General features: G+C 49.4%; 1 protein-coding gene across 4 annotated transcripts in view; it reads left to right on the plus strand.

Annotated features, from left to right (window-relative positions):
* LOC136686934 (hepatocyte growth factor activator) overlaps positions 1 to 23471 on the plus strand; it is a 49489-nt gene that overhangs the window by 10168 nt on the left and 15850 nt on the right. Inside the window, exons 1-5 of one of the 4 annotated variants that reach the window (XM_066661034.1) lie at positions 1775 to 1852; positions 18546 to 18658; positions 19024 to 19087; positions 19356 to 19449; positions 23031 to 23116. In XM_066661034.1, coding sequence (XP_066517131.1) covers positions 1840 to 1852; positions 18546 to 18658; positions 19024 to 19087; positions 19356 to 19449; positions 23031 to 23116 — 370 coding nt within the window. In that variant the 5' untranslated portion in view covers positions 1775 to 1839. Of the gene's footprint in view, positions 1 to 1774; positions 1853 to 18116; positions 18338 to 18545; positions 18659 to 19023; positions 19088 to 19355; positions 19450 to 23030; positions 23117 to 23471 lie in introns of those variants that run through there. The other 3 variants (XM_066661035.1, XM_066661038.1, XM_066661037.1) reach the window with 3 other exon arrangements.

Consider the following 23471-nt stretch of genomic DNA (forward strand, 5'->3'; position numbering starts at 1 on the left):
TTCACTCACCCTTCTCCCACGCGTTCTGTCCTGAGGCTGTACACTACATTCTTTAAGACTGTAGTATGAACTGATGAGCCATAACATTAAAACAACCATTGTTTCTACACTCACTGTCCATTCTCTCAGCTCCACTCTCACACACAGTCTCTCTGTAGCTCTTCAGTTAAAGACTGTAGTTGCTCTGCATTCTTTGTTCACCCCCTTTTCACCCTGTTCTTCAAAACCCTTAATTAAGAGGTTTCTTTAAAGATTCTGTAGTGAAGTGATTCATGAATCATATTCAGAACTATTTTCATGGTGAAATGGTTCTTCAGATCAATGGGGAAACACACATTATTATATTATTTAATTATAGTATTCTTTTATGAGTTACACAGTTATTATGTTTGAATATATTTGGTGTACAAACAAGTTTTAAAACTTCAAACATTGTCTCGCTCTTTTGTCATTGTATTAACTGACAACTGACAACAGAACATTAGAAGGACATTTAGACACTTTTAAACCAAGACTGAAAACATTCCTGATGGAGCAGCTACTGTTCGGATTAAAACACTCCTCAGTGTTTAATCCGGAAGCACACTTTAGTGTTTAATCCTTTTATTAACTCATCTTAACTGTTCGAATCTTTTTAATCACGTTTTCTTTTGTTGCACTGTTTTAAATGCCTTTTATAGTTGTGTTTGTTCGTTTTAATCGTACTGCTCTCTACTCTGTAAATCACTTGCGCGTGAACAGTGCTCTATAAATAAACATGCCTCTCCTCGCCTCGTCTAATCCAGGAAAAAATAACCTAAAAATAAAGCAGTGTGAAGAGTTTATTGGTTCTGAGCTCCTTCAGGAAAAAGCTGCAGAAGACAGTGATGGGTTTGTTCTGTTCTCGGGGACAATACTGTGTCCGTGTGAGTTGAAAGATTTCAGTGTGAGATCAGGAGCGGAGCGCGTTAACTCTTCATTTCTGGGTTATTATTATTGTGTTGAATAAAATGAGAATTGTTTTAAAACTACACCGTAAGACAAAAGAGCAGGAGAGGATTTACAGCTTGAATTATGGCCTTCACAGCATTCACTGGCTCTGCTCCCATCACCTCAATAGACTCCCGCCCTCTCCGTTCCTCAAAGGAGCGCCAACTAACACGGCCAACCCCCCGTACAGGTCAGTCGAGGCTGTTCTCATCTCTGGTACTCTCTCATATCCAAGCGCCATCAGAGCAACAGAAACCCTCTCCGCATTCAAGAAACCCAGCTCTTGCTCTGAAAGTCTTTCTTTAATGCACTTATTACTTTGTGGCGTATTGCACTCAATGTAAGGTACTGTGTATAAATCGTGCTGTAGTTTGAATGATCCTCTTTTGTAAGTCGTTTTGGATAAAAGCGTCTGCCGAATGCGTAAATGTAAATGTAATGAATTACATTTGTACGCTACACAAAACGCACCTGAACTCAATATACGCCTCTGTTTGAGAACTGTTCTCTCTAGAACCAAAATGAATTATTCTGTCAGGACATAGTAGAACCCTTTTTCTTGGTGCTGTGTAGAACCGTTTCCCAAGGGTGCTGTGTAGAACCTTATACAACACACTCTCAGATCTGAAGAGCCACCTCACCATGCACATGCTTCTGTACAGAAAACATACACTGCTTCACTGCTTCTTTTCAAGAACCCTCTGTTTTGAAGAGTGCACGTGGAGCTCTTCTTAAAGGAACCCGCTGACACTTCCATGACAGGAGAACCACAGTCAGGATCTAGCATCAGAGCACCCTGCAGCACCCAGAAACTCCTGAGAATGAACTGAGAAGGTGAGAAGAGCCCTACCTCAGGATCTCCAGCTGTTAATGATGGACCTTGGTGCGTATCTTCATCTCCTTCGCTCTCTCTCTCTCACTCTCTCTCTCTGTCCAAGTGAGCCGCACGCGTGTATGTGTGTGTGTGTGTGTGTGTGTGTGTTTGTGCAGGAGTGTTTTTATACACTCTGCCGATTGCGCTGGAAGTTTCTTCAGTGAGGGGGAGCCTGCCGTCGCGGCGCTGGGTGGGAATCCCCTCTCCCTTTACTCTGGAAAAGGGGTAATACCCTTCAAACAAGGGTGAAAGGAAAAGGAGCCCTCCCCACATGTTCTTCTTTATCAGATCCGCCCCCTCTCTCTCTCTCTCTCTCTCTCAGTGGGGGAGTGTGTTCAGTGGTAATGTCTCTGAAAGTTACAAGGAATAACTTACGGTGCTTTTCTTTCCCGGGAACTGCGTGTGTAATTATTTAAATACAGAAGAACTCTTTATGAAATTGGGACAAGGAAGTGTTTTGGCTCTTTTTTTTCTGTTCTTCTTGTCACCTGGAGACAGTAGAGGTGGGGGAAAGGTGGAGGAAAGGTGGAGGGAACCAGCGCTGAGCTTATGTCCTAGAGGGTTCTCAGACAACACACGTCTGCGCAGCTGTAACTCGCAGGCACTTGGTGTATGAGATGCACAAAGGTGGCTTTAGATGAGATTTAAAAAGCTGTTTATCAGAGCAGTAAGATCATATTAGAATGTGTGTGTGTGTGTGTGTGTGTGTGTGAGGTATTTGAGGTTATCACTGCTGTAAGCACTGCTGTGTCTGATCCACTCTACACCAGCACAACACACACTAACACACCACCACCACGTCAGTGTCACTGCAGCGCTGAGAATAACCCACCACCACATCACATCCGCTCTATGGGGGTCCTGAGCGCTGAGGAACAGGGGGAAAGGGGGGGTGACAAAGTATGCAGAGCAACAGATGGACTCCAGCTGTGAATGTAGAACTACAGAGTGCTCCTGTGTGGTCAGTGGAGCTGAGGGAGTGAGAGAATGAACAGTGAGTGGCTTTAGTGTTGAGCATGTTTTGGCTGCTGTAGGGCAGGAACTGCATGTGCCTAGTCAGCGTTTGTAGAGAGAGGAATGTGACTCTGGGACAAAGGGAGATGCTGCAGTTTCTCCAAACGGCCACACGGGGGCAGTAAACACCAGGGGACAGGCCCGGGGAAGGTGGACAGGGGATTTCCCACTGAGACATCGTTATCTGGATGTACACAGCAAGTCTGTTCCTATAGGCGCTGAATAGTTTTCTGAAGAAAAACGTTATTAACACTGAACAACAACGTCACCGGTGATTGTATCAGAAGGAATCCCCCCTACGCCCCCACACCGCCCCCACCCCGCCCCCTGAATACCAGCGAAGAGCTCGGACCACGGACCACCTGATCCAACACGCACTGGGAAACACCCCTCTTTATATCACCCCCACCCCCCGGCCACTTTATCAGAAACACCCCTCTTTATATCACCTCCACCCCCCGGCCACTTTATCAGAAACACCCCTCTTTATATCACCCCCACCCCCCGGCCACTTTATCAGAAACACCCCTCTTTATATCACCTCCACCCCCCGGCCACTTTATCAGAAACACCCCTCTTTATACCACCTCCACCCCCCGGCCACTTTATCAGAAACACCCCTCTTTATATCACCCCCACCCCCCGGCCACTTTATCAGAAACACCCCTCTTTATATCACCCCCACCCCCCGGCCACTTTATCAGAAACACCCCTCTTTATATCACCCCCACCCCCCGGCCACTTTATCAGAAACACCCCTCTTTATACCACCCACACCCCCCGGCCACTTTATCAGAAACACCCCTCTTTATATCACCCCCACCCCCCGGCCACTTTATCAGAAACACCCCTCTTTATACCACCCCCACCCCCTGGCCACTTTATCAGAAACACCCCTCTTTATATCACCCCCACCCCCCGGCCACTTTATCAGAAACACCCCTCTTTATACCACCCACACCCCCCGGCCACTTTATCAGAAACACCCCTCTTTATACCACCTCCACCCCCCGGCCACTTTATCAGAAACACCCCTCTTTAAACCACCTCCACCCCCCGGCCACTTTATCAGAAACACCCCTCTTTATATCACCCCCACCCCCCGGCCACTTTATCAGAAACACCCCTCTTTAAACCACCTCCACCCCCCGGCCACTTTATCAGAAACACCCCTCTTTATACCACCTCCACCCCCCGGCCACTTTATCAGAAACACCCCTCTTTATATCACCCCCACCCCCCGGCCACTTTATCAGAAACACCCCTCTTTATATCACCCCCACCCCCCGGCCACTTTATCAGAAACACCCCTCTTTAAACCACCTCCACCCCCCGGCCACTTTATCAGAAACACCCCTCTTTATATCACCCCCACCCCCCGGCCACTTTATCAGAAACACCCCTCTTTATATCACCCCCACCCCCCGGCCACTTTATCAGAAACACCCCTCTTTAAACCACCTCCACCCCCCGGCCACTTTATCAGAAACACCCCTCTTTATACCACCTCCACCCCCCGGCCACTTTATCAGAAACACCCCTCTTTATATCACCCCCACCCCCCGGCCACTTTATCAGAAACACCCCTCTTTATATCACCCCCACCCCCCGGCCACTTTATCAGAAACACGCCTCTTTATATCACCCCCACCCCCCGGCCACTTTATCAGAAACACCCCTCTTTATACCACCTCCACCCCCCGGCCACTTTATCAGAAACACCCCTCTTTATACCACCTCCACCCCCCGGCCACTTTATCAGAAACACCCCTCTTTATACCACCTCCACCCCCCGGCCACTTTATCAGAAACACCCCTCTTTATATCACCCCCACCCCCCGGCCACTTTATCAGAAACACCCCTCTTTATACCACCTCCACCCCCCGGCCACTTTATCAGAAACACCCCTCTTTATATCACCCCCACCCCCCGGCCACTTTATCAGAAACACCCCTCTTTATACCACCCACACCCCCCGGCCACTTTATCAGAAACACCCCTCTTTATATCACCCCCACCCCCCGGCCACTTTATCAGAAACACCCCTCTTTATACCACCCACACCCCCCGGCCACTTTATCAGAAACACCCCTCTTTATATCACCCCCACCCCCCGGCCACTTTATCAGAAACACCCCTCTTTATACCACCCACACCCCCCGGCCACTTTATCAGAAACACCCCTCTTTATATCACCCCCACCCCCCGGCCACTTTATCAGAAACACCCCTCTTTATATCACCCCCACCCCCTGGCCACTTTATCAGAAACACCCCTCTTTATATCACCCCCACCCCCCGGCCACTTTATCAGAAACACCCCTCTTTATACCACCTCCACCCCCCGGCCACTTTATCAGAAACACCCCTCTTTAAACCACCTCCACCCCCCGGCCACTTTATCAGAAACACCCCTCTTTATATCACCCCCACCCCCCGGCCACTTTATCAGAAACACCCCTCTTTAAACCACCTCCACCCCCCGGCCACTTTATCAGAAACACCCCTCTTTATATCACCCCCACCCCCCGGCCACTTTATCAGAAACACCCCTCTTTAAACCACCTCCACCCCCCGGCCACTTTATCAGAAACACCCCTCTTTATATCACCCCCACCCCCCGGCCACTTTATCAGAAACACCCCTCTTTATATCACCCCCACCCCCCGGCCACTTCATCAGAAACACCCCTCTTTAAACCACCTCCACCCCCCGGCCACTTTATCAGAAACACCCCTCTTTATACCACCTCCACCCCCCGGCCACTTTATCAGAAACACCCCTCTTTATACCACCTCCACCCCCCGGCCACTTTATCAGAAACACCCCTCTTTATATCACCCCCACCCCCCGGCCACTTTATCAGAAACACCCCTCTTTATATCACCCCCACCCCCCGGCCACTTTATCAGAAACACCCCTCTTTATATCACCCCCACCCCCCGGCCACTTTATCAGAAACACCCCTCTTTATACCACCTCCACCCCCCGGCCACTTTATCAGAAACACCCCTCTTTATACCACCTCCACCCCCCGGCCACTTTATCAGAAACACCCCTCTTTATACCACCTCCACCCCCCGGCCACTTTATCAGAAACACCCCTCTTTATATCACCCCCACCCCCCGGCCACTTTATCAGAAACACCCCTCTTTATATCACCCCCACCCCCCGGCCACTTTATCAGAAACACCCCTCTTTATATCACCCCCACCCCCCGGCCACTTTATCAGAAACACCCCTCTTTATATCACCCCCACCCCCCGGCCACTTTATCAGAAACACCCCTCTTTATACCACCTCCACCCCCCGGCCACTTTATCAGAAACACCCCTCTTTAAACCACCTCCACCCCCCGGCCACTTTATCAGAAACACCCCTCTTTATATCACCCCCACCCCCCGGCCACTTTATCAGAAACACCCCTCTTTAAACCACCTCCACCCCCCGGCCACTTTATCAGAAACACCCCTCTTTATATCACCCCCACCCCCCGGCCACTTTATCAGAAACACCCCTCTTTAAACCACCTCCACCCCCCGGCCACTTTATCAGAAACACCCCTCTTTATATCACCCCCACCCCCCGGCCACTTTATCAGAAACACCCCTCTTTATATCACCCCCACCCCCCGGCCACTTTATCAGAAACACCCCTCTTTAAACCACCTCCACCCCCCGGCCACTTTATCAGAAACACCCCTCTTTATACCACCTCCACCCCCCGGCCACTTTATCAGAAACACCCCTCTTTATATCACCCCCACCCCCCGGCCACTTTATCAGAAACACCCCTCTTTATATCACCCCCACCCCCCGGCCACTTTATCAGAAACACCCCTCTTTATATCACCCCCACCCCCCGGCCACTTTATCAGAAACACCCCTCTTTATACCACCTCCACCCCCCGGCCACTTTATCAGAAACACCCCTCTTTATACCACCTCCACCCCCCGGCCACTTTATCAGAAACACCCCTCTTTATACCACCTCCACCCCCCGGCCACTTTATCAGAAACACCCCTCTTTATATCACCCCCACCCCCCGGCCACTTTATCAGAAACACCCCTCTTTATATCACCCCCACCCCCCGGCCACTTTATCAGAAACACCCCTCTTTATATCACCCCCACCCCCCGGCCACTTTATCAGAAACACCCCTCTTTATATCACCCCCACCCCCCGGCCACTTTATCAGAAACACCCCTCTTTATACCACCTCCACCCCCTGGCCACGTTATCAGAAACACCCCTCTTTATATCACCCCCACCCCACGGCCACTTTATCAGAAACACCCCTCTTTATACCACCCCCACCCCCTGGCCACTTTATCAGAAACACCCCTCTTTATACCACCTCCACCCCCCGGCCACTTTATCAGAAACACCCCTCTTTATACCACCCCCACCCCCTGGCCACTTTATCAGAAACACCCCTCTTTATACCACCCCCACCCCCGGCCACTTTATCAGAAACACCCCTCTTTATACCACCCCCACCCCCGGCCACTTTATCAGAAACACCCCTCTTTATACCACCCACACCCCCCGGCCACTTTATCAGAAACACCCCTCTTTATACCACCCCCACCCCCTGGCCACTTTATCAGAAACACCCCTCTTTATACCACCTCCACCCCCTGGCCACTTTATCAGAAACACCCCTCTTTATACCACCCCCACCCCCCGGCCACTTTATCAGAAACACCCCTCTTTATACCACCCACACCCCCCGGCCACTTTATCAGAAACACCCCTCTTTATATCACCCCCACCTCCCGGCCACTTTATCAGAAACACCCCTCTTTATACCACCTCCACCCCCTGGCCATTTTATCAGAAACACCCCTCTTTATACCACCCCCACCCCCTGGCCACTTTATCAGAAACACCCCTCTTTATACCACCTCCACCCCCCGGCCACTTTATCAGAAACACCCCTCTTTATACCACCCCCACCCCCTGGCCACTTTATCAGAAACACCCCTCTTTATACCACCTCCACCCCCTGGCCACTTTATCAGAAACACCCCTCTTTATACCACCTCCAACCCTGGCCACTTTATCAGAAACTCCCCTCTTTATACCACCCCCACCCCCGGCCACTTTATCAGAAACACCCCTCTTTATATCACCCCCACCCCCCGGCCACTTTATCAGAAACACCCCTCTTTATACCACCCCCACCCCCCGGCCACTTTATCAGAAACACCCCTCCTTGTTAATTATCTTAAACAGAAATTATAATTAAATTGTGCATTTAATTATTTTTGGAAACACTGTTTTTTAGTAAGGGCGGCACGATGGCACAGCAGGTAGTGTCGCAGTCACACAGCTCCAGGGGCCTGGAGGTTGTGGGTTCGATTCCCGCTCCGGGTGACTGTCTGTGAGGAGTTGGTGTGTTCTCCCCGTGTCCGCGTGGGTTTCCTCCGGGTTCTCCGGTTTCCTCCCACAGTCCAAAAACACACGTTGCAGGTGGATTGGCGACTCGAAAGTGTCCGTAGGTGTGAGTGAATGTGTCTGTGCTGCCCTGTGAAGGACTGGCGCCCCCTCCAGGGTGTATTCCCGCCTTGCGCCCAATGATTCCAGGTAGGCTCTGGACCCCCCGCGACCCTAAATTGGATAAGCGGTTACAGATAATGGATGGATGGATATTTTTTAGTACATCATCAATAATGTTTAATTTAAATAAAATTGTCCACCAGAGGGCGACATTTATCCTGAGCCCTCTCCATTCCAGCACAACCTGCAGGTGATGGTATAAGTCCAGAACTGGAGGGACACTAAGGCTTGCCTGGCATTGTGAGAAGGCCTTGAGGGAGCTGTGGTGGGAGTGTACAGCTCCTCAGGGGGCTCCAGGTGGATGAGTAACAGGGTGGTACTGCTGGGGGGGGGGGGGGGGGGGGCGCAGGGAGTGGACGAGGTGTGGTTTCTCAGTGACGCAGGAGGTTGAAATGATGTCATGGAACGTGCTGTAGGCTGCCTTTAATAACACAGGACATTTTCACTGTGCGAAAGTCAGAGACCACATCGTCTGTTGGCATAAGGAGGAGGACATGGAGGAGCCAGGGCTGTGTTCCCTCTTTATACACCCCTCTTTATACCACCCACACCCCCGGCCACTTTATCAGAAACACCCCTCTTTATACCACCCCCACCCCCCAGCCACTTTATCAGTCCTCTGTTGGCATAAGGAGGAGGACATGGAGGAGCCAGGGCTGTGTTCCCTCTTTATACACCCCTCTTTATACCACCCACACCCCCGGCCACTTTATCAGAAACACCCCTCTTTATACCACCCCCACCCCCCAGCCACTTTATCAGTCCTCTGTTGGCATAAGGAGGAGGACATGGAGGAGCCAGGGGTGTGTTCCCTCCACACAGCTCCAGGGTCCTGCGGTAGTGGATTCAATTCCCACCTCGGGTCTCTGTCTGTGAGGAGTGTGATGTGTTCCTCCCACAGTCCAAACAGGTGGAGTGACTGTCCACTGTGTGTGTGTGTGTGTGTGTGTGTGAGTGACTGGGTGAGTGTGTGAAACTGTCCACAGGTGTTTGTGTGTGTGTGAGAGTGTGCATTTGTGTGTCTATGTGTGTGTGTGTGTGACTGGGTGAGTGTGTGACTGGGTGAGTGTGTGAAACTGTCCACAGGTGTGTGTGTGTGTGTGAAACTGTCCACAGTTGTGTGTGTGTGTGTGTGTGTGTGTGTCTGTGAGTGACTGAGTGAGTGTGTGTGTGAAACTGTCGAAAGTTGTGTGTGTGTGTGTATTTGTGTGTGTGTGTGTGTGATGATGTCTTATAGATGATGATGATGATGTTATTGTTGTAAGTGTGCAGTATTTTTCACAGTCTTTAACTGTATCTCAGATCAGAGGCCTGTGCGGGAGCAGTGTTGTTGTAGCTCTAGAACTGTGCCTCCTTTGACACCATCGTCAGAGCCATAGCTCCATGATAAAAAGCAATTCTGAGTGTGTAATGTAGTATCAAATGTCCTGTCAGTTCATATTCCGCCTATTGTCCGGCGTCCTGTTCTTTTTTCCTCCTCTTTCCAAAGTGAGGTTGAGCAATTCCACAGCCCTGAACAAGTCAGGATCAAAGAGGTCCACTGAGACCCAGCCCCTCGCAGCCAAGGTGTGTCAGTCTGTGTGTAAAGAGTGTTACTTAAGCAAGAAGCAGAGAGGAATGCAGTGCGTTATGGCAACATCGTGAGGGAACGGCTGAGTGAGTTTAAACACTCAGCTGCAGAGTGGTGCACTAAAGTCCTTTAAACCCCAGACGTGTGCTTTAGTTTTTAATCTTTTGGCTTATTGTCCAGCTGCTGCTACGCGTGATTCAGCCGCTGCCGTTTCAGGAATAAAATCACAAACCGCATCGCACTATTCCAGACACCCCTTCCCATTATCTTCAGGATACAGGAGGTTTTCCGAGGAATTCTCATAATTCGAGTACAACCCCAAAACATCACAGACACAGAGGTCTGACCGAGGAGTGGTCACTCCCACTGATCAGTCCCAGCCACACACACACACACAGTCACTCTCTCTCGTACACACACACACACACACACACAGTCACTCTCTCTCACACACACACACACACACAGTCACTCTCTCTCACACACACACACACACACCTGTGGACAGTTTCACACACACACTCACTCAGTCACTCACACACAGACACACACACACTCACTCAGTCACTCACACACAGACACACACACACACACACTCACTCAGTCACTCACACACACATACACACACACACACGCACACACACACACACACTCACTCAGTCACTCACACACAGACACACACACACACACACATAGACACACACACAGACACATGCACACACACACACACACACAACTGTGGACAGTTTCACACACACTCATTCAGAGAGAACACACCACACTCCTCACAGACAGTCACCCAGAGGAAACCCACACAGACACAGAGAGAACACACCATACTCCTCACAGACAGTCACCCGCAGGAAACACACACAGACACAGAGAGAACACACCACACTCCTGACAGACAGTCACCCGAGGAAACCCCATGCAGACACAGAGAGAACACACCACACTCCTCACAGACAGTCACCCAGAGGAAACCCACACAGACACAGAGAGAACACACCATACTCCTCACAGACAGTCACCCGCAGGAAACACACACAGACACAGAGAGAACACACCACACTCCTGACAGACAGTCACCCGGAGGAAACCCACGCAGACACAGAGAGAACACACCACACTTCTCACAGACAGCCACCCGGAGGAAACCCACGCAGACACAGAGAGAACACACCACACTCCTCACAGACAGTCACCCGGAGGAAACCCACACAGACACAGAGAGAACACACCATACTCCTCACAGACAGTCACCCGCAGGAAACACACACAGACACAGAGAGAACACACCACACTCCTGACAGACAGTCACCCGGAGGAAACCCCATGCAGACACAGAGAGAACACACCACACTCCTTCACAGACAGTCACCCAGAGGAAACCCACACAGACACAGAGAGAACACACCATACTCCTCACAGACAGTCACCCGCAGGAAACACACACAGACACAGAGAGAACACACCACACTCCTGACAGACAGTCACCCGGAGGAAACCCACGCAGACACAGAGAGAACACACCACACTTCTCACAGACAGCCACCCGGAGGAAACCCACGCAGACACAGAGAGAACACACCACACTCCTCACAGACAGTCACCCGGAGGAAACCCACGCAGACACAGGGAGAACACACCACACTCCTCACAGACAGTCACCCGGAGGAAACCCACGCAGACACAGAGAGAACACACCACACTCCTCACAGACAGTCACCCGGAGGAAACCCACTCAGACACAGAGAGAACACACCACACTCCTCACAGACAGTCACCCGGAGGAAACCCACGCAGACACAGGGAGAACACACCACACTCCTCACAGACAGTCACCCGGAGGAAACCCACGCAGACACAGAGAGAACACACCAACTCCTCACAGACAGTCACCCGGAGTGAGACTCAAACCCACAATCTCTAGGACCCTGCAGCTGTGTGACATACATTATATATACATAGAGTTTAATAAATGTCTTATGTCATGTATTGCACTGTATATCATTAGTTTTATTGATTAATTTAGCAACATATCCATGTGTTTCTTTGTTTTTCTACAAAACTCACTCAGTCACTCACACACAGACACACACACACACACACTCACTCAGTCACTCACACACACATACACACACACACACGCACACACACACACACACTCACTCAGTCACTCACACACAGACACACACACACACTCACTCAGTCACTCACACACAGACACACACACACACACACATAGACACACACACAGACACACGCACACACACACACACACACAACTGTGGACAGTTTCACACACACTCATTCAGTCGGGGGCGGCAGGTTGTGTCGCAGTCACACAGCTCCAGGGACCTGGAGGTTGTGGGTTTGATTCACGCTCCGTATGACTGTCTGTGAGGAGTGTGGTGTGTTCTCCCTGTATCTGCATGGGTTTCCTCCGGGTGACTGTCTGTGAGGAGTGTGGTGTGTTCTCCCTGTATCTGCATGGGTTTCCTCCGGGTGACTGTCTGTGAGGAGTGTGGTGTGTTCTCCCTTTATCTGCATGGGTTTCCTCCGGGTGACTGTCTGTGAGGAGTGTGGTGTGTTCTCTCTGTGTCTGCGTGGGTTTCCTCCAGGTGACTGTCTGTGAGGAGTATGGTGTGTTCTCTCTGTGTCTGCGTGGGTTTCCTCCAGGTGACTGTCTGTGAGGAGTGTGGTGTATTCTCTCTGTGTCTGCGTGGGTTTCCTCCGGGTGACTGTCTGTGAGGAGTGTGGTGTATTCTCTCTGTGTCTGCGTGGGTTTCCTCCGGGTGACTGTCTGTGAGGAGTGTGGTGTGTTCTCTCTGTGTCTGCGTGGGTTTCCTCCGGGTGACTGTCTGTGAGGAGTGTGGTGTGTTCTCTCTGTGTCTGCGTGGGTTTCCTCCGGGTGACTGTGAGGAGTGTGGTGTGTTCTGTCTGTGTCTGCGTGGGTTTCCTCCGGGTGACTGTCTGTGAGGAGTGTGGTGTGTTCTCTCTGTGTCTGCGTGGGTTTCCTCCGGGTGACTGTCTGTGAGGAGTATGGTGTGTTCTCTCTGTGTCACACAACTGTCGACAGTTTCACACACACACTCACTCAGTCACTCACACACAGACACACACACACACATAGACACACACACAGACACACGCACACACACACACACAACTGTGGACAGTTTCACACACACTCATTCAGTCGGGGGCGGCAGGTTGTGTCGCAGTCACACAGCTGCAGGGTCCTGGAGGTTGTGGGTTTGATTAACGCTCCGTGTGACTCTCTGTGAGGAGTGTGGTGTGTTCTCTCTGTGTCTGTGTGGGTTTCCTCCAGGTGACTGTCTGTGAGGAGTGTGGTGTGTTCTCTCTGTGTCTGTGTGGGTTTCCTCCAGGTGACTGTCTGTGAGGAGTGTGGTGTGTTCTCCCTGTGTCTGCGTGGGTTTCCTCCGGGTGACTGTCTGTGAGGAGTGTGGTGTGTTCTCTCTGTATCACACAACTGTCGACAGTTTCACACACACACTCATTCAGTCACTGACTCACACACACACACACAAACACACACACACACACCTATGGACAATTTCACGTTCTCTCTCTCTCTCTCTCTCTCTCTATCTCTCTCTATCTCTCTCTCTCACACACACACACACACACATACTCACTCACACACAGTCACACACACACACGCACACCTATAGACAGTTTCACACACACACTCACAAAGTCACTAACAAACTGACCCAGAATGTCAGGGAGTTCAGGTCTGTCTTCAGTGTAAAAGCAGTCCCCCGACAGTTTTCAGCACTGTTTCTGTGAGTCTTCTTTGGGTACAGAACTCCCTTCCTCCAAAAGTTACATAGTGCAGTTTCTGCAGTGCTGAGCTCAGAGTAGCTATGACAGAGGCTCTGTTCAAAATCACAACCAAGTGTTGCTTCAATAAACACTATTAATATCTGTCAGTCAAAGTGTTGCATGTTACACACGCTACAATAATAAATAAACACTGCCATTTACGGACTGTCGGTTCAGATTGATATATCCATCCTCCAGAGCTGTCAGCACCTGCTCTGGAGACACTGTGGTTACATTAGTGTTTATAGGATGCTGTTAGTGGGAGTTGGCACTGAGGACATGTAGGTAGCGACATGAAAAATATTAAAAGAGGAGGGGCCCCAGGATAGAGCCCTGAGGTACACCTTGGGTAATTACAGGGTAAGTGGAAGGATGAATCCTGGGGCTGATAATCCCTTCTGTCACATTTTACGATCCGTAGCTCTGACGTATGTCGTAATACACAGTATCTGGGTTGTGGGAGGTGTGTGGGAGAATTCCTAGGCTTTTTGTTCTCACTCGAGTGCGTCTGAGATATTACCTGGCCGTCCGTGGGAAGGTGTGCATGGCCCTGGGGCAGGTGACATGAAGGGTAGGAGGGGTCACAGTGAGCCTTGGTGCAGCACAGGGGGAAGCACAGTTGGGCATTAACAAGGTAGTGTTAATAATTATGTATTTGTTCATATTTTCAGGTGCTGTTTTATGATCCTGATATATTTCCGTTTGTTTTGTTTATTCCTCGTTTTATTTATTAATTCTGAATTCCCTTTTTTTTGAGAGTTTCAGTTCCTTCTGCGTCCCTTCAGGTACATGTCTGAGCAGAGAATCGGAAATGTCTGATGTGAATGTAGTTTTTTTTTTTTACTTCTAAAAATCTACTGTAAATAAGAATGTAAATATGTACCGCGTCATATTATTTTAGTGTTATTGTTATTTGATTTATTTGCACCATATAAGGAAATATAAAAACCACATTCCTCACAGACAGTCACCCAGAGGAAACCCACGCAGACACAGAGAGAACACACCACACTCCTCACAGACAGTCACCCGGAGGAAACCCACACAGACACAGAGAGAACACACCACACTCCTCACAGACAGCCACCCAGAGGAAACCCACGCAGACACAGAGAGAACACACCACACTCCTCACAGACAGTCACCCGGAGGAAACCCACACAGACACAGAGAGAACACACCATACTCCTCACAGACAGTCACCCGCAGGAAACACACACAGACACAGAGAGAACACACCACACTCCTGACAGACAGTCACCCGGAGGAAACCCACGCAGACACAGAGAGAACACACCACACTCCTCACAGACAGTCACCCAGAGGAAACCCACACAGACACAGAGAGAACACACCATACTCCTCACAGACAGTCACCCGCAGGAAACACACACAGACACAGAGAGAACACACCACACTCCTGACAGACAGTCACCCGGAGGAAACCCCATGCAGACACAGAGAGAACACACCACACTCCTCACAGACAGTCACCCAGAGGAAACCCACACAGACACAGAGAGAACACACCATACTCCTCACAGACAGTCACCCGCAGGAAACACACACAGACACAGAGAGAACACACCACACTCCTGACAGACAGTCACCCGGAGGAAACCCACGCAGACACAGAGAGAACACACCACACTTCTCACAGACAGCCACCCGGAGGAAACCCACGCAGACACAGAGAGAACACACCACACTCCTCACAGACAGTCACCCGGAGGAAACCCACGCAGACACAGAGAGAACACACCATACTCCTCACAGACAGTCACCCGCAGGAAACACACACAGACACAGAGAGAACACACCACACTCCTGACAGACAGTCACCCGGAGGAAACCCACGCAGACACAGAGAGAACACACCACACTTCTCACAGACAGCCACCCGGAGGAAACCCACGCAGACACAGAGAGAACACACCACACTCCTCACAGACAGTCACCCGGAGGAAACCCACGCAGACACAGAGAGAACACACCATACTCCTCACAGACAGTCACCCGCAGGAAACACACACAGACACAGAGAGAACACACCACACTCCTGACAGACAGTCACCCGGAGGAAACCCACGCAGACACAGAGAGAACACACCACACTTCTCACAGACAGCCACCCGGAGGAAACCCACGCAGACACAGAGAGAACACACCACACTCCTCACAGACAGTCACCCGGAGGAAACCCACGCAGACACAGAGAGAACACACCACACTCCTGACAGACAGTCACCCGGAGGAAACCCACGCAGACACAGAGAGAACACACCACACTTCTCACAGACAGCCACCCGGAGGAAACCCACGCAGACACAGAGAGAACACACCACACTCCTGACAGACAGTCACCCGGAGGAAACCCACGCAGACACAGAGAGAACACACCACACTTCTCACAGACAGCCACCCGGAGGAAACCCACGCAGACACAGAGAGAACACACCACACTCCTCACAGACAGTCACCCGGAGGAAACCCACACAGACACAGAGAGAACACACCATACTCCTCACAGACAGTCACCCGCAGGAAACACACACAGACACAGAGAGAACACACCACACTCCTGACAGACAGTCACCCGGAGGAAACCCACGCAGACACAGAGAGAACACACCACACTCCTCACAGACAGTCACCCAGAGGAAACCCACACAGACACAGAGAGAACACACCATACTCCTCACAGACAGTCACCCGCAGGAAACACACACAGACACAGAGAGAACACACCACACTCCTGACAGACAGTCACCCGGAGGAAACCCCATGCAGACACAGAGAGAACACACCACACTCCTCACAGACAGTCACCCAGAGGAAACCCACACAGACACAGAGAGAACACACCATACTCCTCACAGACAGTCACCCGCAGGAAACACACACAGACACAGAGAGAACACACCACACTCCTGACAGACAGTCACCCGGAGGAAACCCACGCAGACACAGAGAGAACACACCACACTTCTCACAGACAGCCACCCGGAGGAAACCCACGCAGACACAGAGAGAACACACCACACTCCTCACAGACAGTCACCCGGAGGAAACCCACACAGACACAGAGAGAACACACCATACTCCTCACAGACAGTCACCCGCAGGAAACACACACAGACACAGAGAGAACACACCACACTCCTGACAGACAGTCACCCGGAGGAAACCCCATGCAGACACAGAGAGAACACACCACACTCCTCACAGACAGTCACCCAGAGGAAACCCACACAGACACAGAGAGAACACACCATACTCCTCACAGACAGTCACCCGCAGGAAACACACACAGACACAGAGAGAACACACCACACTCCTGACAGACAGTCACCCGGAGGAAACCCACGCAGACACAGAGAGAACACACCACACTTCTCACAGACAGCCACCCGGAGGAAACCCACGCAGACACAGAGAGAACACACCACACTCCTCACAGACAGTCACCCGGAGGAAACCCACGCAGACACAGGGAGAACACACCACACTCCTCACAGACAGTCACCCGGAGGAAACCCACGCAGACACAGAGAGAACACACCACACTCCTCACAGACAGTCACCCGGAGGAAACCCACTCAGACACAGAGAGAACACACCACACTCCTCACAGACAGTCACCCGGAGGAAACCCACGCAGACACAGGGAGAACACACCACACTCCTCACAGACAGTCACCCGGAGGAAACCCACGCAGACACAGAGAGAACACACCAACTCCTCACAGACAGTCACCCGGAGTGAGACTCAAACCCACAATCTCTAGGACCCTGCAGCTGTGTGACATACATTATATATACATAGAGTTTAATAAATGTCTTATGTCATGTATTGCACTGTATATCATTAGTTTTATTGATTAATTTAGCAACATATCCATGTGTTTCTTTGTTTTTCTACAAAACATCTTCAGTTTTGATGTTTGTGCTATGTTAACTTAGTTATCAGTCATGCAAATAAAATCAGTTTAAATTGAATTCAGAGAGAGAGAGAGTAAAAAGAGAAGAGAGAGAGTAAAAAGAGGAGAGAGAGTAAAAAGAGGAGAGAGAACGAGTAAAACGAGGAGAGAGAGAGAGAGAGAGAAAGAAAGAAAGAAAGAAAGAAAGAAAGAAAGAAAGAAAGAAAGAAAGAAAGAAAGAAAGAAAATAAAAATTAAGGGAATCAGGGAGGGAGAGGGAAATGAGACGCAGAGAGAGAAATAGGAAGAGGGGAGAGAGACATGGAGAGAGAGAGAAGTGGCACAGAGAGAAAGACAGGACAGAAAGAGAGAATAAAAGAGAGAGAGAGCTTTAATGATTACCACAGAGTGAACATATCTATCCCCTGTTTAAAGCCCTTTCAGTCGTTGTTTTAAATCGAAAGCTGTTTACGATTACGTCACATTTTGGAAGGTGCCCGCGCCCTCTGATTGGCGGATTCACTCAGCGGTGTTTCTGTAATCCCGCCAAGTGACGCCACTGCGACTGGAGACGGTAACACGCTATCTCTCTCTCTCTCTCTCTCTCTCTCTCTCTCTCTCTCTCTCTCTCTCTCTCTCTCTCTCTCTCTCTCTCTTACCTCTCACGTTATGCCATCATCCCTCTATCTCGTTAAAAGTTACTTAATCATTTAAAGAATGCGGAAAGTTGTGTTAAGGCAGTGACACAACTTTCTCTCTCTCTCTCTCTCTCTCTCTCTCAGTGTGCGGTCGTGGTGGACTCGTGCTGGTGAGGGAGATGCGCGTCCCCGAGCGCGTGTACCGGTGGAGGAGTCTCGTGCTGTGCGCGCTGATGCTGCAGGTGTGCGTGCGAGCGGTAGGTGGCTCAGAGTTAAACATTAAACCAGTTTTACTTTAATTCAGTCAGAGTTCAACAGAGACTTTGACATCTCCTCCTCTCCTCCCTCTCTCTTTCATTTTCTCCTTCTTTCTACTCTCTCTCTCTCTCTCTCTCTCTCTCTCTCTCCAATGTCTGCACATTTTCTTTTAGCTGCTCTCTTTCCCGTCTTTATTCTTTGTTTTCTTCACGTAACTCCACTCTTTTTCTTTCTTTCTTTCTTTTTCTTCTGCTCTCTAAATATTTTGGGGTTGAAGTGTGTTCAGTGCCAGTAATGTTTGTAATCTCTCTCTCTCTCTCTCTCTCTCTCTCTCTCTCTCTCTCTGTGTGTGTGTGTGTTCAAGCGTAAACAGCCCCCTGGGTTGGAGATAGTGGTGTCCACTCAGCCCGAGGGTGCAGTTCCAAAAGGTATGTGCTCAGTCCCTCTCTCCGTCCCTCTCTCTCTCTCTTCCTCCCTCCATCTCCAGCGGAGCGAGGGTTTCTGAGCTGATGGAGGGATGGAGGGAAGGAGGTGGAGTTGTGTAACGGCTCTTCTCTGTTATTCATTTGCCCTGAATGTGTTTTAATAACCTCATATTTACTGCATGTTTATTGGCCGTCGTAGTTTGTATCTTGTCTTTAATGTGGAGCCCCACTGTGTGGTGTGTGCGTGCGTGTGTGTGTGTGTGTGTGACAGTGTTCACCACAGATGGGAGGGAGTGCAAGTTTCCGTTCAGGCTGGGTGGAACTGTTTATCATCACTGCATTTCACTGAGCTCTAGCAGAAAGTGGTGAGTTCCGACATGCCATACAAGTACACACACACACACACACACACACACATTCATTCATATACACTTTGTTACCTAGTTTCACACAAACATACACACACACTTTCATTCATATAGAATCTGTAACCCAGTATTTTTCTCTCTCTCACACACACACACACACACACACACACAGTGCACAAGGCTCTCTCACAAAGAAGCACACACATCCTACATCAAAGGTGAAGTTTGAGTATGGAGATGGACACCAGATGATTTCAGTGAGGCACTATAGCAACCGTGTGTGTGTGTGTGTGTGTGTGTGTGTGTGTGCATTCAACCTCACTGATACTTTCGTAACACACACACACACACACACACACCACCCTGCAGCACTGAGAGTGATCCACCACCCAGATCACTCCTGCTCTGTGAGGGCCCTGAGCGCTGAAGAACAGGGAAAGTGGGTGTAGAACAAAAGTATGCACAGCAACAGATAGACTACAGTCTATAACTGCCCCGGCTCATGACTGTCAGGACTGCGGGGACCACCTTGAGGTGTCCGAGAGGAAAGCAGGAGGTGGGCTAGAGGTCTGAGCTTCTGAAAACTCAATGAAAGTCAACTATAAGCTGAGGCTGATGCTCTTCAAACTCACGCCGTAGAAATGCATTTCTTTAGTCGTTTTATTTCATTTTTTGCGACAAATTACACAAGTGTGGTGTGTTCTCCCTGTGTCTGCGTGGGTTTCCTCCGGGCGACTGTCTGTGAGGAGTGTGGTGTGTTCTCCCTGTGTCTGCGTGGGTTTCCTCCGGGCGACTGTCTGTGAGGAGTGTGGTGTGTTCTCCCTGTGTCTGCGTGGGTTTCCTCCGGGCGACTGTCTGTGAGGAGTGTGGTGTGTTCTCCCTGTGTCTGCGTGGGTTTCCTCCAGGTGACTGTCTGTGAGGAGTGTGGTGTGTTCTCCCTGTGTCTGTATGGGTTTCCTCCGGGTGACTGTCTGTGAGGAGTGTAGTGTGTTCTCTCTGTGTCTGCGTGGGTTTCCTCCGGGTGACTGTCTGTGAGAAGTTCGTGTGTTCTCCCCGTGTCCACGTGGGTTTCCTCCGGGTGCTCCAGTTTCCTCCCACAGTCCAAAAACACACGTTGCAGGTGGATTGGCGACTCGAAAGTGTCCGTAGGTGTGAGTGTGTGAGTGAATGTGTGTGTGTCTGTGTTGCCCTGTGAAGGACTGGCGCCCCCTCCAGGGTGTATTCCTGCCTTGCGCCCAATGATTCCAGTTAGGCTCTGAACCCCCCGCCACCCCAAATTGGATAAGCGGTTACAGATAATGGATAATGGACTGTCTGTGAGGAGTGTGGTGTGTTCTCCCTGTGTCTGCGTGGGTTTCCTCTGGGTGACTGTCTGTGAGGAGTGTGGTGTGTTCTCTCTTTTTTTTTTGTGGGTTTCCTCCGGGTGACTGTCTGTGAGGAGTGTGGTGTGTTCTCTCTGTGTCTGTGTGGGTTTCCTCCTTCTCCCAGTCCAAAAACACACGTTGGTAGGTGGATTGGAGTCTCAAAAGTGTCCATAGGTGTGAGTGTGTGAATGAATGTGTGTGTGTGTGTGTCACACTGTGAAGGACTTGCGTCCCCTCCAGGGTGTATTCCTGCCTTGCGTCCAGTGATTCTGGGTAGGCTCCGGACCCACCACCACCCTGAACTGGATAAGGGATACAGACAGTGAATGAATGAATGAATTAAAGATATCAGTATGTCCCTTGAAGGTACCCCCACAGTTTTAAATAAACATGCCTCGGTGATCTTGAGTTGAGGCCCGTCAGAAAGAGGAGATGGAGTAAGAATGAGGGTGTAATCTCAGGTTCAGACTCCACCTGAGCGGCCTGCGAAGTGGGTGCGGACGCAGGTGTAGCACTCTGTGACACGACTGGTTTCAGATTCTTTCCACATACAGTCTCAGAAGTGTGAGCTCATGCTAAAACCGGACAGGTGCGTGTTCAGACAGGCGAGTGTTGTGACGAGCTAAGGAGCGGGTTTCCACTCTGGAGCACAGCGCTGGTTTAGAGACCCTCTGTCTGAGCGGCTAAACGGAGACAGAAAGACTGTAACTAGAAGCTGTGTACGATTGTGAAGGTTTACATGTTAAACCAGAGCTGAACTGATTGTCTTAGCCATCTCCTAGTTGTACCACACCTGATTACACTCTAAAACTAAATCTAAAACTGGGAACTAGGGTTTAGGTTTACTCTTAAGCTGAGTGTAGAGAGATATATGTAGGAGATTAAAGAGAGAGCCACATTTGAGATCACTGAGGCCTTAGTCTCAGGAGACACATTTTTTCCATCTGATCTCATTGTCTAAAAGAAACAGAGACAGTAAAGAAATCTTTTTTTGTTTTTGTTTTTTCTTTCCTCTGGTTTGACATCTTTCAGGTTTAAAATCAAGGATATTTTTAGCTTAGCACGCTACAAGTTAGCTACAAAAAAAGATAACTACATCACAAAGTTTGTATAATTCATCAGTAATGCTTACAGAGATTGTTTTAGCTTAGCATTTTAGCATTGAAACTTACAGCAAGGTTTCCGTTATTAATACAATTAGAGATTGTTTTAAATTTGGCTAAACGTTAGCATTACAATTTACAACAAATCTTCCAGCTTTCATCAGTAACACTAATATGGTTTTAAGTTTAGCATACTACAAGTTAGCATCATTAAGTAAAACGTGACTGTTTTTAATCTTAGCATGCTACAAATTAGCATTTACAATGTTTGTATCATGCATCAGTAATTCTTATAGAGATTTTAGCTTAGCAGCCTACATGTTAGCATTGAAACGTACCACAATATTTCCATCATTCACACTACTGCAGATTGTTTTCAGTTTAGCAGGCTAGAAGTTAGCATTAAAACTTAAAACAAAACTTCTTTCATTAAAAACACTAATATATTATTTAGCATACTACAAGTTAGCATTAAAATTTTAGCAAGTTTTCCTTCATTTGGTAAAAAAAAGCCCTGGCACAATCGCTCTCTAACTACAACCTGCCTCATGAGAACAGACGACTGTTAGAACGCTGTCTACTTAAACAGCTGTCTATGCAGTCAGTGCCTACCTAGGCAGCTCACTAGGTTTTGGGACAGACCCATAAACTACATACATGCCGCTAGCTCTAAAGTTCAGATTCACACATGAATAAATATAAACGATGCTATGTTAGAAATATATAATGCACCATTAAGATCTATATTCAGTCATTTCAGGACGCGTGGTTTGAGATTTACGCCTCTGTGTTTCTGTGTTGCTTTGTGGTGTTTTGACACCTCTCTTTAGGAGGTACTACCCGCCCCCTACTGGACTCGGGTGATAATGCAGATTGTATTTGTCTGTACAGGGATATATTCAAAAGAGGAGAGAGGAAAATCTTAGGTCCGTGTTAATGGGGCCTGAATCCGACACTGAATCCAGTTTGCGAGATGCTAATGCTGTTAGCTTAACGTGTTAGCTTGTTTGCTACATTGGCCTCCAAACATGCCTCGATTGATTAACTATAGTCAGGATTAAGGAATATATTTGGTTCCTTCAACTCTGTTCTTTCTGTTTGTTTGTCACAGGTGCTCTCTCACACACAACTTTGACCGGGACCAGAAGTGGGGCTACTGCAGTTCGTTCCCACGACTGTTTAATGGTGAGAGGGCCTGTACGTTTTTCCTACACACTTCTATGTATTATGTAAATGTTTAAATAATTGTAATTAATGTAATTATACACAGGATAAGATGTAAAACATCCTATGACTGTCCATTAGAGCTAAAACATAGTTCATCAGATAGGCACCTCCTTTAAGACTGGCCCCCCCTGGTGCCGAAGGCCAAACCCAGCCCCCAATGGCACTGTTAATGCATGCACAATACCACCAGTTCCTTGTACTGGGAAATATTGGGTAATTGTTTTAATATCAGGGGAAATGGCAACTATCCACAACCAGGTGCTGTCTTTAAATTCATCTCAAACATGGATCCAGCACTGTGATTGGAGAGATTCAGACAAGGGGG

The sequence above is a fragment of the Hoplias malabaricus genome, chromosome 2 (assembly GCF_029633855.1).
Source record: "Hoplias malabaricus isolate fHopMal1 chromosome 2, fHopMal1.hap1, whole genome shotgun sequence".
NCBI lineage: Eukaryota > Metazoa > Chordata > Actinopteri > Characiformes > Erythrinidae > Hoplias > Hoplias malabaricus.